Genomic DNA, 16,389 nt, shown 5'->3' with positions numbered 1-16,389 from the left:
GACCTACATCATCAAAAGAAAGAAAACGTTTGCAAGGCAAGGATCTTTAAGATCCTATGATGGAATCTTCAAAAGAAGGTTCATGAACCAAAGCAGATGTCTCATTGGGAATCCCATTCATGGGTTTCAAGAAAATAATGATATGCAGGCAAGCTAAGATGAAGCAAGAAGGGCCACACCAAAAGATGATCAAAGGAGAATCAAGATGAGGTATGTATGCATCAAAGTTTAAGTCATGTTTTCATTTGTATATTATTGAGTCATGGGTACAGTTATATAACATGATCAGGCATGAAAGAATCTCTTTCACCAAGAATATCCTCACATAAGGAGCATAAGATTGCTGACTAAGAAGCAAGAAGAAATGTGGACAAGTCTAGAAAGCAAGCAATGAAGGAATGCTCTCACAAAGAAACATTAGATGGTTGACCTATCTATCTGAGAAGAAGCTAATGAAGAAAGAGATCAAGCATGTGAAGGACACCATGATCACCAAGACTCACTATCTGACAAAATGCCTTAAAAGAGTTCTCCTGAAAGAAGGCAGGACAACTTTGATAGAGGAAGAAAGGACCCTTGACATCTATGAAGGCCTTGGAGATGTAAAAAGTGTCGATAATTGATTCTACTCCACAAAGATGTTGTGACGAAGAAGCCATCCAACAAAAGAAAAGGCAATGTTGAAGCAATATTAGGGTGAAGCCATGATGGGCTACTAGGTCAAAACATGTAATCAAGAAAGTATAATGAAGCATCCATGAGAAGAGTATTCTGAAGCATGGACAAGATGACAAAGGAGTAGCCAAGATGACAAGAAAAACCTGATAGTCACTTTCCACAAAGCAATGACATGACAAACCAAGAAGGAAAGTGATCGATGGATGGTGCCCTACATAGAAGAAGTTCGAAGAAAGTCTTCATAACATCAAGAAAGGAAGGAGATCAAGCATCTGAAGGACCCACGAAGAAGAAGCTGCTGATTAAGAAAAGAGTCCCCAGTTAAGAGGGAGCTTTGACAAGTCCTTGATCAAGAGGGAGTTTTGAATCACCCCTGATTACAAATGAGTGACAATTGTGTTTTCCATTTCATGGGTCATGCACTAGACCAAGACTAACAACCGTAAGTCTAGATGAAGGCCATGAATGGAAATGTAGACACAAGATAGACACAACATTCTTGTCTTCACTTGGGAAGAAAGAATGGGAGGATTAGGTAATCATCTGGCATCCGATACTCTTTGAGGATGTGTAGGGCATCCAAGACAAGAGTAGGCAAGAGGACCGATATTCTTTTGAGTGCTGGGAACCCAAGATAAGAATAGTCCTAGAAGTTCATACTTGGAGAACACTTGGGTGGGTATGTACCTTGAGAGACAATGATGAAGCTATCTATAAATCATTGGTCTCACCAGCATTGTAGCTCATGGTCTCGTCAAGAGATGGAGCTGTTAGTCAAGGCCTTGCACTATGACAATGTTGATGGATATGATGCTATAACAGATGGATTGCAAATCCGGTTTTTCTTATGTGAATTCTTCAAGATTGATAATAGCCAAACACCTTGTAATGTTGTATGAATACCTCCCTAGTTAAGAGGGAGTGTTGAAGGAAGTGTAACTAGGTTCGGTGTTCATAGATGTACTTTTGATATTTGTACTTATTCAAGAAAAAGAAATATTATTTTTATAAGATATGTCAATGAGTTTCTTGCTCATTGAATTAGGTCTAGCACATATCAAAGTGCTATAGGTGAGTCAAATGGTCAAGAGAAAATATTGAAGGCTTTAAGGGATGTTACACTATGTACAAATATATATTAAAGTCAAGGGGAAATTCCAAGAAAAGTCAAGTCTGATCCTATGTAATGACACCTTCAAGAAGCTCCTTCAAGCATGCTACACCACCATAGAAAATGTGTGAATTCTGCTCAGCAAATCAGCCACGAAACTGCCCTCCAAGTCAGCCTACAAACAACCTTCCAATTTGACCTGCTAACAGTCAATGAAGTCGGCCTATAAGTCGGCTTAAATGGAGGGACAATCCTCTATTTAAGGAGGCTGTCCACTCCAAATGAAAAACATCAATTATGCTTTGAAATCTGCAAGGAAAAGAAGACTAGAGAACAAAGAAAGACAAGAAGAAAGGTTCTACAAGGTGCAATGAAGAAGGATAAAGGGCAACGAAGATAAAGGACTGTTTCTAGGGCTAGAAACAGTCACACGTGTGAGGAAGAGGAGGAGAAATCTGCAGATGCTACAACAGGGACAAACATGCCATAATTTTGTGTTTTTTGGGTTTGATACTATACTCACAAGGTCTCTCAAGACAAGCGAAGGAGCCCCTCTCTCTAACGAAGGAAGAAAGACCTAATACACTAAGGATACTCTCCACACGTGCGAGAAACTAGGGCAGCAAAACAACAGAACAGTCATACACTCAAGAAGGATCTTGGTTGGTCAAAGTTGAAGTATACTTGAGCAAGGGATCAAAGAAGAACATCTCATCTAGAAGACTCAAAGAAGAGGAACAAGATTCATAGTAACAAAGTGTCGGAAGAAGGAGGACGAAGTGTCAGGAAACAAAGTGCCGGAAGAAGTGCCGGGGTATATGGTGCAAAAAGGAGTAAAGACTTGACCTGTGCTTGGAGGATCTCTTAGTCAGGGGTCTAGGGTTTGGCATTAATCAATAGAAGCTTCAATAAGAGAAATTCACTAAAGGGTTTTCCGCTAAAGAGAAGAGAGGTTTTGGCCCTGGCAGAGAGCCAACATCTTGTGTTCTTGTCCTTATGTTTTGGTAGCAGTTTGATTAAGTACACACATGCATTAATAATAATAAGAAGAAGATTAAGCTAATAAGAAAAGTAAAAAAACTCCACAAATTGTTATCAAGTAACGAAGAATCACACTACACTACTTTGCCCTAGATTCTTCAGCATCCGGTACATCCACCACGAAGAAATTATCTGTGATAGAGTAGTTCCCCATGGTCACTGTCAGAGCGGGAACATAACATGTACATTGCATGGTCCTGTCCTCTGGCACAAGGACTGAGAACCCCTCAAACTCCTCGTTCGTGATCTGTTGATTTGGGGTAACATCGGATTTGCTCTAGCCATGAAAATTGGTGGAGAGGTAGAGCACATGAGATCTCCAAGACCCAGAAATGGTTTGGACAGATTGTACCTGGGTTGGGAGATATTAAAATAATTAATATTTTTAATGGAGTTCCTAAGTCTAAACTTAAGAAAAATAAAATATTAATGGGTATTAATATAAAACTGGGTTAGAAGGTTCCAAAAGACATGGATCAAGCCAAATCTAATCTTAGCCGTTGATTAAAGATGTAATCGCGGCCGTTGAAGGACCAACATGAAAAGTATAAGAGGAGGCTTGAGGGTTAGTTGGAGAACACACCAGAGTGATCAGTCATTTGATTTGCTAGAGCGGGGTTGCTAAGCAAAGTGGAATTAGTGATCAACAAAGAGGGGTAGTGAGTACTGGACAGAGAGACAAAGACAGTGCCAAGAGACCAGCTCAAAATCAGAGGGCGAGAGTAGCAACCAATACAGGCCACACAAAGCCCAACAGAGACAGCGTAAAGGCTAGAGGGACTGCATCATCCATGCAGAGAGCAACTGGAGTGATGCAGAGGGTCCCAGAGGCTGCGTAGTGCCTCGAGGGTTGATGCAGAGGGAGTTGGGGCTGACACAGAGGCCATAAAGGCTAGCGCAGAGCTTCAAAGTCGCTGGAGAGGGTTTCGTGGGACAGGTTTTCTGAATACCTGTTTCCGAATAGAGAGGTATTGCTGCCAGTTATCTTTCTCTGTTTGGGTGAGCCAGTTTGGCACCTAGTTGTACTCAAGGAAACACTGCATAATAATAAACCCTCAAAATAACTGCACCATTTTTCCGCATTGGATTTTTCCGAGGACATTTGTCCAAAAATAACGGTGTCACTTGTGTGTTTATTTTCTTTCAGCTGATGATTTGTTGATGTTGCGACTGTATTGTGTTTTTTTCGTTATTTATATGTTTTAAATAACTTGTTCGAATTTAACAAGTAGAAGAAATAAACCAGGAGAATACAGATTAAATTTCTAACAGATAGACTTAGAAATTTCAACATGGTATCAAAGCCAGGTTCCAGATCACAGGAAAGCTGAAGGCATTAGCTAAGCAGAGCATTTGCAGCAGAATCAACTGTCCCTAGTGACATAAGTTGATCCTTGCAAAAGCGACAGAGGAAGGGTTGACGCTGAGGGACTGCATCATCAGTCCGGGCCAGAGAGGCCAGCGCAGAGGCTGAGGAGGGCAGAGAGAGGATCATGCAGAGACCAGGAGGGTTGACGCAGTGGTTGAGGGAGCTGTTTTTGCTAGTGCTGGGATTGCGCAGAACCTAGAGGTTCGGTCCTTCAGTTGCTGGGGCATAGGAAGATGTGGGCAATTTGCGGGAGCAAAGTTGGTGGGGTACTATGGTCAGAACAATACCTAACAGGGCAAAGCGAAGGTAGAGGGAGTTGCTATCGAGGCGAATTTCTAGCCAAGGAATCCGGATCAGTGTTGCCGGTGCACAAACGATCGGAGAGGGGCGACTTGACGATTGGGAGAAGGATTTCTAGGAGGGAAATCGAGACTCAAAGGGAGTCCAACAAAGAACTTCTAGGTTAGAAGTAGAGAGACTCAGCAAGAGTCGAAGGAGAACTTCCAAAGGGAAGTAGAAAGACTCGGAGGAGCCGACAGAAGAGCAACGAGATGGCCGTGAATGGGCTGACGGATCAGGACAGGCTGGACTGGGCATCCAACTTTGTGGTCTGGAAGGCCAGGATCCTGTCCATTCTAGATAGACATCACATCATGGGCTTCTCCTTGAGAACAATGGCTATCCCAGATGACCCGGTAGCAAATGAGAAGTACGAGGAGGCAATGGCTAAGGCAAAATGCATCATCCTTGATGGGGTCAAGGATCATGTGGTCCAACATATTGTCGAGAAGGAGACGACAAAGGAAATGTGGGACACCTTGAAGACGTCGTCCCAACAAACTTCCGTGCAGAGGAAGATGTTACCTGAGAATCAACTACGGTCATACCAGATGCAGAAGGAGGAGCAGATAAATCTCTTCCTCGGTCAGTTGAAGAAGATCTGGGACCAATTGACTTCCAGAGGGGCCACGCCGGATGAAGGGATGATGGTAAGGACCGCACTTAACACAGTCTCTGAGGAGTGGGAGACATTTGTCCAGAGCATACTGGGTAGGGCGGATCTTCCAGATTGGGAAGAATTGTGGGCGACTCTTCATCAAGAGGAGATCAAGCGGTTGAGCAAGGCGGGAAGTAGCAACAAAGGAGTCCGGATCAAGAAGGAAGAGGAAGAGGATGTAGCTCTGGCATCTGTGGGAAAGCAGGAGAAGAGGAAGAAGAAGGACCTCTCCAAGGTCAAGTGCTTCCACTGTGGGGAACTGGGTCATTATGCGAACCAGTGTCCGAGGAAGAAGAACAAGGGAGAGGCGTTTGACTCTAAGGCAGCGCCAGCAAAGGTGTAGAAGGAAGTCGAGGAGGATGACGATTGTGCCATGAGTGCTCACGTACCCCTAGAGAAGAGGTGGGGAGACATCGAGCTGTATTCAGGAGGACTATAGGCGATGAGGGGCAGGATCCTTGAGGTACCCAACCTCTTGGATTAAACCTTGCTACGGGAGCCCCGAAGAGGAGTAGCAGGACTGGCGGATGTTGTTAGAAACAGATGCGGATGAAGCGGTAGAGAGTGCTACAGTGCAGTAGTCCACGGGCAATGTGAGGCTAGCAGGCTGCAACAGTGCGAGAGGCACGAAGAGTGTTGCACTAGTGCAGGATGGCACAAAGAGGTGTGCAACGGTGCGAGATGCAAGGAGTTGTTGCAACAACACAGAGATCAGTAGAGGGAGAACTTGTTAGCGACAGAGGGAGCTTCAACATTGGGAGTGTTTCTAGCCTGACAGGAATGTCAGAAGTTGGGTGGATTAGTCACTTACTTCTCAGTAACTGAGTTGTAGTGCAGTAGCATGATGCAGCATGATGAGAGGGGGATGCAGTGCAGATGTAGTGTTGGGAGGATGGACCAGTAGCAGCACAGATGCAGAGGGAGCTGTTGTACGGATGTAGCAGTGGCAGTGGCAGAGCCATGGGCAACAATACAGGATGCAACAGTGCAAAGGATGTTGGGTGGGGAGGCCTAGCATCAGCACAGGTACCGGTGCCGTATAATCAGAGTGATGCTCAGTGTGGAGTATTACTAGAGCACAATCCTCGCTAAGAGGGAGTGTTGATTTGGGGTAGCATCAGATGTGCTCTAGCCATGAAAATTGGTGGAGAGGCTAAAGCACATGAGATCTCCAAGACCCAGAAATGGTTTGGACAGATTGTACCCGGTTTGGGAGATATTAAAATAATTAATATTTTTAATGGAGTTCCTAAGTCTAAACTTAGGAAAAATAAAATATTAATGGGTATTAATATAAAACTGGGTTAGAAGGTTCCAAAAGACATGGATCAAACCAAATCTAATCGTAGCCATTGATTAGAGATGTAATCTCGGCCGTTGAAGGACCAATAGGGAAACTATAAGAGGAGGCTTGAGGGTTAGTTGGAGAACACACTAGAGTGATCAGTCATTCGATTTGCTAGAGCAGGGTTGCTAAGCAATGTCGAATCAGTGATCAACAGCAAGGGGCAGTGAGTATTGGACAGAGAGGCAAAGACAGTGCCAAGAGACCAGTGCAGAAGTAGAGAGTGAGAGCAGCAACCAGAGCAGGCCACGCAGAGCCTAGCAGAGATAACACATAGGCTAGAGGGACTGCGTCATCCATGCAGAGAGCAGCTAGAGTGATGTAGGGGGTCCTAGAGGTTGTGCAGTACCTCAGAGGGCTGACGTAGAGGGGTTTGGGGCTGATGTAGAGGCCAGAAGGGTTAGCGTAGAGCTTCAGAGTCGCTGGAGAGGGTTTCCTGGGACAAGTTTTCTGAATACCCGTTTCCGAATGTAGAGGTATTGCTGCCAGTTATTTTTCTCTGTCGAGTGAGCCAATTTGGCACCCAGTTGTACTCAAGGAAATATTGCATAATAATAAACCCTCAAAATAGTTGTATCGGTTTTCCCGCATTGAGTTTTTCTGGGGACATTTGTCCAAAAATATCGGTGTCACTTGTGTGTTTGTTTTCTTTCAGCTGATGATCTTTAGATGTTGAGACTGCATTGTGTTTATTTCGTTATTTATATGTTTTAAATAACTTGTTCGAATTTAACAAGAGAAGAGAGGTTTTGGCCCTGGTAGAGAGCCCACATCTTGTGTTCTTGTTCTTATGTTTTGGTAGCAGTTTGATAAGTACACACGCATGCATTAATAATAATAAGAAGAAGATTAAGCTAATAAGAAAAGTAAAAAGACTCCACAAATTGTTATCAAGTTACGAAGAATCACACTACACTACTTTGCCCTAGATTTTTCAGCATCTGGTACATCCACCACGAAGAAATTATCTGTGACAAAGTAGTTCCCCATGGTCATTGTCAGAGCGGGAACATAACATGTACATTGCATGGTCCTGTCCCTTGGCACAAGGACTGAGAACCCCTCAAACTCCTCGGTCGTGATCCCTCTCCTTTGCACCATCTGTGCATCGATGAAGTTGTGGGTGGCCCCACTGTCCACCAAACTGAGACACGCTGCCCCTACACTATGCCTCTGATCCTCAATGTAAAAAACTTAGGTACCCCACATATGGACGCAAGGACCCCTCCTGCTGGTGCGAAAGGGGCTCCCTCTGGTGGTGGTGGTCCCCTCTCCACGTGTGCCATGCTGTCATCTCCACCTGCCTCCAACTCTACATCGTCCTCCTAGTCACTATCAGAGTAGACCTCATGTAGTGGGCCTTTCCTGCTGTGCATCTATGGCCTGGTGCCCACGGTTCCTGACAAGTGAAGCATAACTTCCTCTTCCATAGGTTTCTCTAGCTCTCCTCATCCAACTGTCCACACCCATGGTTGGGTCTCGATGGTGGAGCCCTAGTGTCTCTCCCCCTTTGTTGGAACCCCTGTCTGGGTGGTACCGACGCTCTAGCCCTAGGTAGAGCATCATGCACATCTCGCGCTCACCCAACTGCGTCCTGCAAGGTGGTGGGCCTGTTGGACTTCACCAATCCCCTCAGTGGCTCTGCTAGCCCCTCTACGAACATGAAAACCCTCTTGGCCTCTGATAGATCAGGCACCATCACTGACAATCTCAGAAACTCAGAGATGTACGCCTCAACACTCTTCGTCTACTTGAGCCTTTTCAACTCCCCAAAGTGCTCCTTCGGGTCTCTCCTCCCAAAACGCTCCAACACCCTCCTAGTGAAATCCTCATAGGCTCTAACTCCTGCATGCCCCATCGTGGTTAGCCCATGGAACCACTAGTGGTGGGCTTCTTCGTCTAAATGCAATGTGGCAATTTTAATTGCCTCCCCCTTTGTCATCTGATTGAATTGGAAGTAGACATCTAACTTCTCAACCCATGCTTTCGCCGAGCTCTTGGATGAACCATCCAAATTCAAGAGGAACAATCTCCACATGGTGCACTGCAAATTGGTACCATGTGCGTAGCTTCATCTGCCTTGCCCCTTTCTCTTATTTTTACCCTTCAACTGGAAAAAGTCCGTGAAGGTAATAGCCTCAGGACTGATACTCCACAAAATAGTTCCCCATGGGCATCTCCTCTTGCCCTTGCGACCCTCCAACATCGGATGCTAAAAATGTGGGGATAGTGGACCTGGGTGGTGTATTGGGAACAAGAGATGCATTAGGGCCATTAGCCTTGTGGTGTTGCAAAGTGTCGAAGCCTTCACCAAATTGGAATTCCCCTTGAATCCCTTTTCCCTTGTTGTTGCTGCAAGTTTGCTGCCTCTATTCCTCAATACCTTTAGACAAATCCCGAACGACATTTAGAAGGTGTTGGGAAAATTCCTCCTCTTTACCCATTTTGTCTCCTTCATTATCTCCCATGTTTGGCCTTTCAACCTTTGGTTCAACTATCACTGGACCTGGGGTAATTTGCAATTGCCTTTCCCTGCTTCTGTACCTCTGCCTCCAATAAGTCATGTTCTTCTGGTCTTCTGGTGTCATAGACAGATACTGCTCCCATAGGCTGAGCCAAGACTATGAGCTTTGGTACCACTGTAATATTCCTAAAGGAAGTTTACAATGATAAACAAAGCAAACACATCAAAAACACACACACAAATTTACACCACACTAAACACCCAAAAAATGTCATAAACTGTGCTGAGCTGAGTCATTTTATTAATGTAAATGCTAGGTACAAGATAAGATCGGAATGCATGCACCTGGGCTTGCCCAAGGCAAGCTAACAATGCCCAGGTGATGAAATCAGCTGCTCGAACACAAGGGTAGCTGTCTGCAACAAATCTCTACACTGCCCCTTGGGAAGCTGCATTGCTGGCTGCAAACAATGGCTGCTAGGACCTCCTCCAGTGCGTAGAAAATTCCGAGAAATTAACCCCAGGCTCTCCTCCAATAACCCACAAAGGAATTGGCCAAACGTTGACCTCAGAGTTTTGCCCAATTTTCCCTACCTCCTCCTCTAGCTGCTGGGTATTTCGACCCACCTGTAAATGTTGCTGCTAAATGCCCCCAAAATGGCTAAGATATTCAACAAATCTCCTCCCGGAACCCCTCCTAAATCTCAGCCCAATCCAATGTTATGAACATCTCGATAACAACCCGATTTTACCTTGAAATCACAATTTTTTGGCCTAGCCGATGTTTGCTAATTTTTAAAGAGATTTTTATGGTATCTTTATTTTGTTGATGTTTGCCAATTTTCACTGCTATTTTCCCGATTTTTATGATTTTTTGGTTTTTCAGACCCTTGCTGATTTTATCTCGATGCTGATGTTCGCAACAATTGGCCCCAACTTCCTCTTCTTCCTTGTGTCCCACGTGTGGCACGAAATAGCACTACGGAGGCCCTTGCAGTCTTTGCTGAATCCACTCCACAACCATGCTGCAATGCTCCCGAATCGATCTGAAAATGATGGAAACTCCCTCCTAGGGCTGGCACTCGAGGTTCGCCGAAAAAAGGGTGAGATTCTCCCCTGAAAATATCTTGTGCTCAACAGCGCATGCAGACTTGACTTCCAACTCAAGCGTGCTAGTCAAGGTGAATGCTCAAATGATCAAAGATGCCCAAAATGAGTGCCTCCTCCTAGTTTGTCATTGTGCCTCCCAATTGCCCATGTGGAGCCCAGCCATCGAACTTCTCATCTTTCCCTCCAAGGAATGTGTATTTCATAGAGGGGGCTGTATTTCCTCCTTGGAGTGGTCGCCACCATCCACTAACCATTGGATTTTCCCTTTTCTCCTAAGTTGCCCCTTGCCTTAGCTCCAAAAACTCAAGTGGGGTTCCACAACCCACTTTTCCTAAGTGTAAGTGCAAAATATGACAAAATTGGCAAAATTGATATTTCCCCTTAGCAATATTGCTAAGTGGGAATATCACAGAGAGTGGGATGACTAATACGGGAATTACTAATTGTTAAGTTATGGTATGTTCTATGCTTAGTGCAATTTACTTCAATTTCTTCTTATTAACCCAATGTCAATTTCACTGTTTAGCAATCACATTACATAAAGTAAAATGCTGATAGAACATAAATAAATCAACAGAAGACAAGCCAAGACAAGAGACACCAAATGTGGCGGCTAGCCAGGGACAAACCCCAATGTGGGGAAACCCTTTGATCAATTCTTCTATAATCTTCAATAATTCAGCAGAGGGAGAGAGAGATAGTACAATATCACAAGTCTGATATTTTATATCAGCAATAATAAATCAGCAACCAATAAAGTCAAAGCTAGTCAAACAGCCCGAGATTGACCTCTAGTCAACCTTGAAGAACTTGGTCTTCAACAGCAAACTTCAGCAGCCTAAAACAGCCCTCAGTCAACAGTCAAAACAGCAGTCAATAATCAGTGGCCTGCGGTCAGCCCTAACCAGTCAATGCTAGTCAACAATTCAGTCAACACAGCACCCAAACAGCATGCATAGGTCAACGCTTGGTCAACGCAGCCCAGAAAGTCAACGCTGCCCTAGAAACAGTCAACGCTGCCCTAAAACAGAAAATTCATCCTTCCTCTTGCACGTGTGAGAGAAACTGCTCCTACGCTGGCCCAATGAGATGAAGAGAGAAGATGAGTGTTGAGATGATGTGAAATAATGCCACAAGGTATCTTCCTTTTATATGAATCGTTGAGGTTAAGCTGGGGGTGTGCCACACACTTTATCTTGCTGGCCGACCTTGACAAATTGTCAAGTATATACAAATAAATTCATATCTCCATAAATACATGTCGGAATTGGATGATTGTTAGATCAATCCTACACCTCTCGACGAGAGGAATCCAAGAAAAATATCAGCTGCCATAAATAAGATGACCCACATGGAGTTTGGCCCTAGTTGCCAATTTTAACACTAATTATGGTAACGTTGCTTTATGTTCAACGATCGTAAAAATTAAAACCGCTACAAATCATGAGCATTGAAAGAGGGTATGGATGTGCATACAAATATTCAATCTTTGAAGCACTCGATGAGCCCAACTTCTCTGTTCATCACCTCACTTGCCATTGTTCCAGCCACTAATCCAAATGGTACCATTAACACCTTTTTGCTTGATAGCAAGAAGCATCTATCCCAGAGAAACTAACTACTTCAGAACTTGCTATAAGAAAATCCATTGACACATTTGGACAGTGGACTTACATATATTGTGAAGTAGCCAGGTGTAGGTGGACAGGACATTATGAAGCTCATTTATGGGTAAACAGTTCCAGAAGAGAAGGGAAGACATGCAAGGGCAGCAAGTGTATCTAGTTGATATTTAAAAGAGGAGAAAGCAATAGATGGACCCCAAAATGACATTACAAAGTGCAAAGAGGACAAATACATAAAACTTAAAAGCTTACCACGTGAATTTCATGAAGAGATATCAAAGTGAATATTCAAAAGTGGCGGCAGAGGATGCTCCCACTGAATGTCATGTTGGGAAGAATGCAAAAATGATCAGAATCACTTGAAGTTGAAGCCTTGGTCTGTGTAAGACGGCACTCTTGGATGTGGTTATCATTTTCAGCACCTGCAGAAAGCTACCATTTCAAGGACCCTTCAATGTTCTTCCTTTTGATGATGAGGTCATTTTAATTAATGCACACCAGCTTAGCATTTCCAGAAGAACCCTTATTGTGTAAATAGTCTCTGGCAATGATATTATAAATCTGATTTTCACATCATCTAATTTCCTTCTTAAACCGGGCAGAAAACAGGGATGCTTTCCATCTAAACCAGGAGGAAATGGTATGGGAGCCTGGAGGATAGTAAAGAGTATAGTAAATAGTAAATATATATGTTCAAATCAAAAGGGAGAGACATGGTCAAATATGACGTCTGTGTATGCCTATTCAAAGAAGGTCATGCTCTGTAAAAGAGATCATATTTTTGAAGAACAGAATAACATATCATATTTGGACAAGCTGGAATGATAACCTTTATTGTTCGGCTATCATACTGCTCCATTCCATATCAAGAATTTAGTTCGTTACAGAAGCCCATGATAGGATTCTGGAATACATCTGCTTCAAAGTTGCAAAATGGTTACATATAAGATCTTATTTGGCTATAAAGAAGATGATTATTGCAGTGAATTTTGAAAGTGCTGAATCATACAACAAATTCATAAATTCGGGGAAACAAAAATGAGTGGTTCTACTGATGGATGATCTTTGTCTAGATCTGTCCATAAATTATTATATATATAAAGATGAGATTGAGAAGAAAATTCTTCACAAAAATGCACGAAACTTCCCTTTCTATTGCACATATTTATTACATATCCAGCCAGTCCATCATGGTTTTGATCACGTTGTTTGACTAGTGTAAACATAGAAGTCGGCATTTGGGAGGTAGACTGACAAGGTCAGCATGATTGAAGTTTTCAAGTCTGTTGCATTTATCATATAAACTCTGTATATTCTAAAAACCATGAATTCTCAAATATATCCGTTTTTCACTTCCACTAAGATTTATTTGTCATATTTCATATGTTTCAGATGTGTGAAGTAATTTATTATTTTGCTATGATAAGCCTGACATGCTGAATTCCCAATTCACATCTCCTAGATTTAAGTTCTGGATGTGGATGAATGGAATACGTTTAAGGTTGTCATCTCAATGCATATAGTGACTTGGCACCTCTTTTCAGCTGAAGAGGTCCACAGCTTCTGCATAAATGCCTTAGATTCTACATTCACATAGCAGCACTGCTTTTACTGCATTATTTGATTTAAGACTCAAATGTTCCTTTGATAGGCTTGACTTTAAAGACGTTTGGTAGAGTTCTTGTTATTCTGAGAGATTAGTTTAATGCAGGGACTAAGCTTTCTTAGGTTAGGATTGAATTTACGAATGTTTGGTGATGATCATAACATGCTCAAGCAAATACCAATGGGCTACCTAATATCCAAGATTTTGTAGTATTAAGACTTATAGACAGTATAATAGTACTGACGTCTATGTTGGCCCCATACTTTCTTGTTCTCAATCTTACATGCAAATTGAACACCTTAAATGAATCTTTTCTGTCTGAGAGATGCAGATTCCTTATTGTTTGATTCCAAGATTTCATCGTTCCTATAGAAACTAAGGACTTCCTTGACATGTCTTTAACAATTTTCTTTATTTCAATTGATCATCACAGAAACCGTGAATTGATCTCATTATTTGAAAGATTTAAATTAAATTAAAAAGTGATCTTACAGTCATGTCTTTCCAGGTTAATTGATTCGTACAATGCTTCTATATATGCTGAAATCAGGACCAGGATTCCAGAAACAATTCCTTGGGATTTCAATGTTGAGAATACTGGTAGGATGCCAGTAAGTTTTGCAGTTAAGGTAAAGTATTTTTCAGGATTCCAGTGAGCCAGATTAGACTATAAGCCTTGGAAATACTAAACTTATAGGTGTAGGCAACTTATGCAATTGATTAAAGAAATCCACCATCCAAGTCTTTCAAAAATTATGCGAGAAGATATATAGGGATCTACATCAACATAGGGTAGTTCATTTGAATTAGATTGGCTATATGGCATTGGTTTAGAAAAGACTCAATATAAAAAAATATGAGATTTGATATCTGATTTAAGAGAAGAAATAACATATGCTGTTTCAGTTTTTAATTATTCCTGATCAGTTGTTGTGTTGTTCCAGTCTACTGCGTTGAAAGAAGCAATAGAGGACCTTGAATGGCCAGGTTCCAGCATCCAGTTATCTTTAAATCCAGATCCTCCTGTTGTTACTTTTAGGGGTGAGGGTCATGGTGATTTGCAGGTATCTCATATGTTGTTTGAATTATTAGCATTACGAGCAATGCTTAAATTCATAATTTCATTATTGTTTCCAAATTCATGTGCTAAGCATATTTGGTTGGATTTCTGTTTTACAGATTGACTTCTTTTATAATGCTGAATCTGATCTCTTCATTGCATTCCAGTGTGATCACTTTGTTTCTTACAGGTAACTGCTTAATTTGATGAGATATTCCCCTAAACAGAGTATTCTCAGTGACTTGAATCCTTGCTTTTTGATGCTATGACACCATTAGTGTTCATTCCTTTCAGCATCATTGTCAATATGCTTTCTTCATTGACAAGTTTCAACTCAGGAAACTAAGAACAGTTCTCAAGTTCCTATGTTTTCTTCAACAATTTTACATTTGCAGGTATAAATATAAGTTTCTCCATGCAACTACTGCAAATATTCCAAGTGGTGTTTTAAAAGATAGCAGAGGGAGCAAGTTAACAATTGGGACAGGTGGGCTGTTGAAGATTCAACATTTGGTTTCTGTTCGACCTGCACCTGGTCAGCAGCAGCCTGTAGATCCTAGTGGCAATAAGCAACCACAGAATCGTATTTCTTACATTGAATTTTTTGTGAAACCAGAAGAAGATGATGAAGAAACAAATGATTCCTAGACTTCTATCAACAGGATCACTATGAATCAGAAACACTTCTAGCAGGCTGCAGAAGAAATTTACTGTTTGGCTAAACAAATAGGTGTGTGCTTCCTTGCGAGCTACAAATTGGTTAGTATGTAAGCCTCAATGGAGATAATGTAGAGTCTAACAATACAAAATACTTTTCTATGAAGAAAAGAGGTAGGTATGTGATCAGGAATTGTTTGCAAAAATACCATAGAGAGCGGATATGACATCAAATGAAGTAATTCAGCAACGCTAGAAGGATCGTGGGACATTTTAAATTTAAATTATGTCAGCATCAGTGCTGCATATGAACCAAATACCTGAGTGTGATTGTATGAGTTGGGACTTGATGTCTTTGAATGCTCCTCATCTCACAATTAAAATTAAAACAACCCCCACCTCCCCCCTCTTGTGTGTCCTTAGTGCCAATCTTTCTCTTAGAAGCGGTTGGTGAGAACTGTGACATGAAATTTTACTTATTGCAAGTTTTTGATATATAGTGATTCTCAAAAAGTGATAGGTGATTTAGTTTTTAGAATTTTAGTTTTTAATTTTTTTTAATAAATTCAATTTTTTTGTTTAAAAAATATATATATATTTTGTGTCCTTGTTTGTTTGTCATCAACAAATTTAGGGTAACTTACAATGGTCCCTCAAACCCATCATCTCCCCACCTCCGCTGCAGCTCAAAAACTTCATGCAACATTAGACATGACCTTAAATCAAATTCAAGCTTTTTTTGCTATGGACAATTACTTGTTAAACTGTTTGAACATGATTCAATCATAAAATATTTCAAGAAAGCAAGACAACTCTCAATTTTTTTTTGCTATGGACAATTACTTATAGAATTGTTTGAACATGATTCAATCATAAAATATTTCAAGAAAACAAGACAACTCTCAAATGTGAAAAGATCAATGATAAATAATATGTAACCATCTAGTTAAATAGTTTGCAAACATTGTATGGTACATTTGCATTCTTGTTGTGAATAGGATCACTATTGTGTTAGTTGATGAAGTAGTTGTTATACATTTATAAGCATATAAGACTTTGAGTGAAATGAAGACAAGGAACTTTATACAAAGTCAATGGTAAATAAAGAGGTTTTGGTAGATAAAGAAAAAGGTTGGATCAAATTCTAGTAGTGGTAGAGATAGCAATAAAGATAGAGATGATCATGGTGATAGAAACAACGATAGAAGCAGCTCTTTTGAAAGTAACGTGGTTAACTCTAATTGTTATCTCATGGGCATACACTAGGAAGCCTCATAATGTTTGCTACCTTGAGTTTGTTGGGACAACCAAATACACCAATGGGAG

General features: G+C 41.6%; 1 protein-coding gene across 3 annotated transcripts in view; it reads left to right on the top strand.

The window, feature by feature from the left end:
• The window catches only part of LOC149220732 (uncharacterized), an 80,369-nt gene extending 64,892 nt beyond the window's left edge, over window positions 1–15,477 (top strand). The window contains exons 3-7 of one of the 3 annotated variants that reach the window (XM_089382845.1): window positions 13,855–13,975; window positions 14,291–14,410; window positions 14,526–14,596; window positions 14,802–14,893; window positions 15,023–15,477. In XM_089382845.1, the coding sequence (XP_089238971.1) occupies window positions 13,855–13,975; window positions 14,291–14,410; window positions 14,526–14,596; window positions 14,802–14,893; window positions 15,023–15,054 (436 nt within the window). In that variant the 3' untranslated portion in view covers window positions 15,055–15,477. Of the gene's footprint in view, window positions 1–13,854; window positions 13,976–14,290; window positions 14,411–14,525; window positions 14,597–14,801 lie in introns of all 3 variants that reach the window. The other 2 variants (XM_089382844.1, XM_089382843.1) reach the window with 2 other exon arrangements.
• Window positions 15,478–16,389: the final 912 nt, after the last annotated feature.

This window comes from Pinus tabuliformis, chromosome Q (genome assembly GCF_031772625.1).
Source record: "Pinus tabuliformis cultivar Carrire ecotype Pingquan chromosome Q, CPIR1, whole genome shotgun sequence".
In the NCBI taxonomy this organism is placed as follows: Eukaryota; Viridiplantae; Streptophyta; class Pinopsida; order Pinales; family Pinaceae; genus Pinus; species Pinus tabuliformis.
This window is presented reverse-complemented; position numbering and strand designations above follow the sequence as displayed.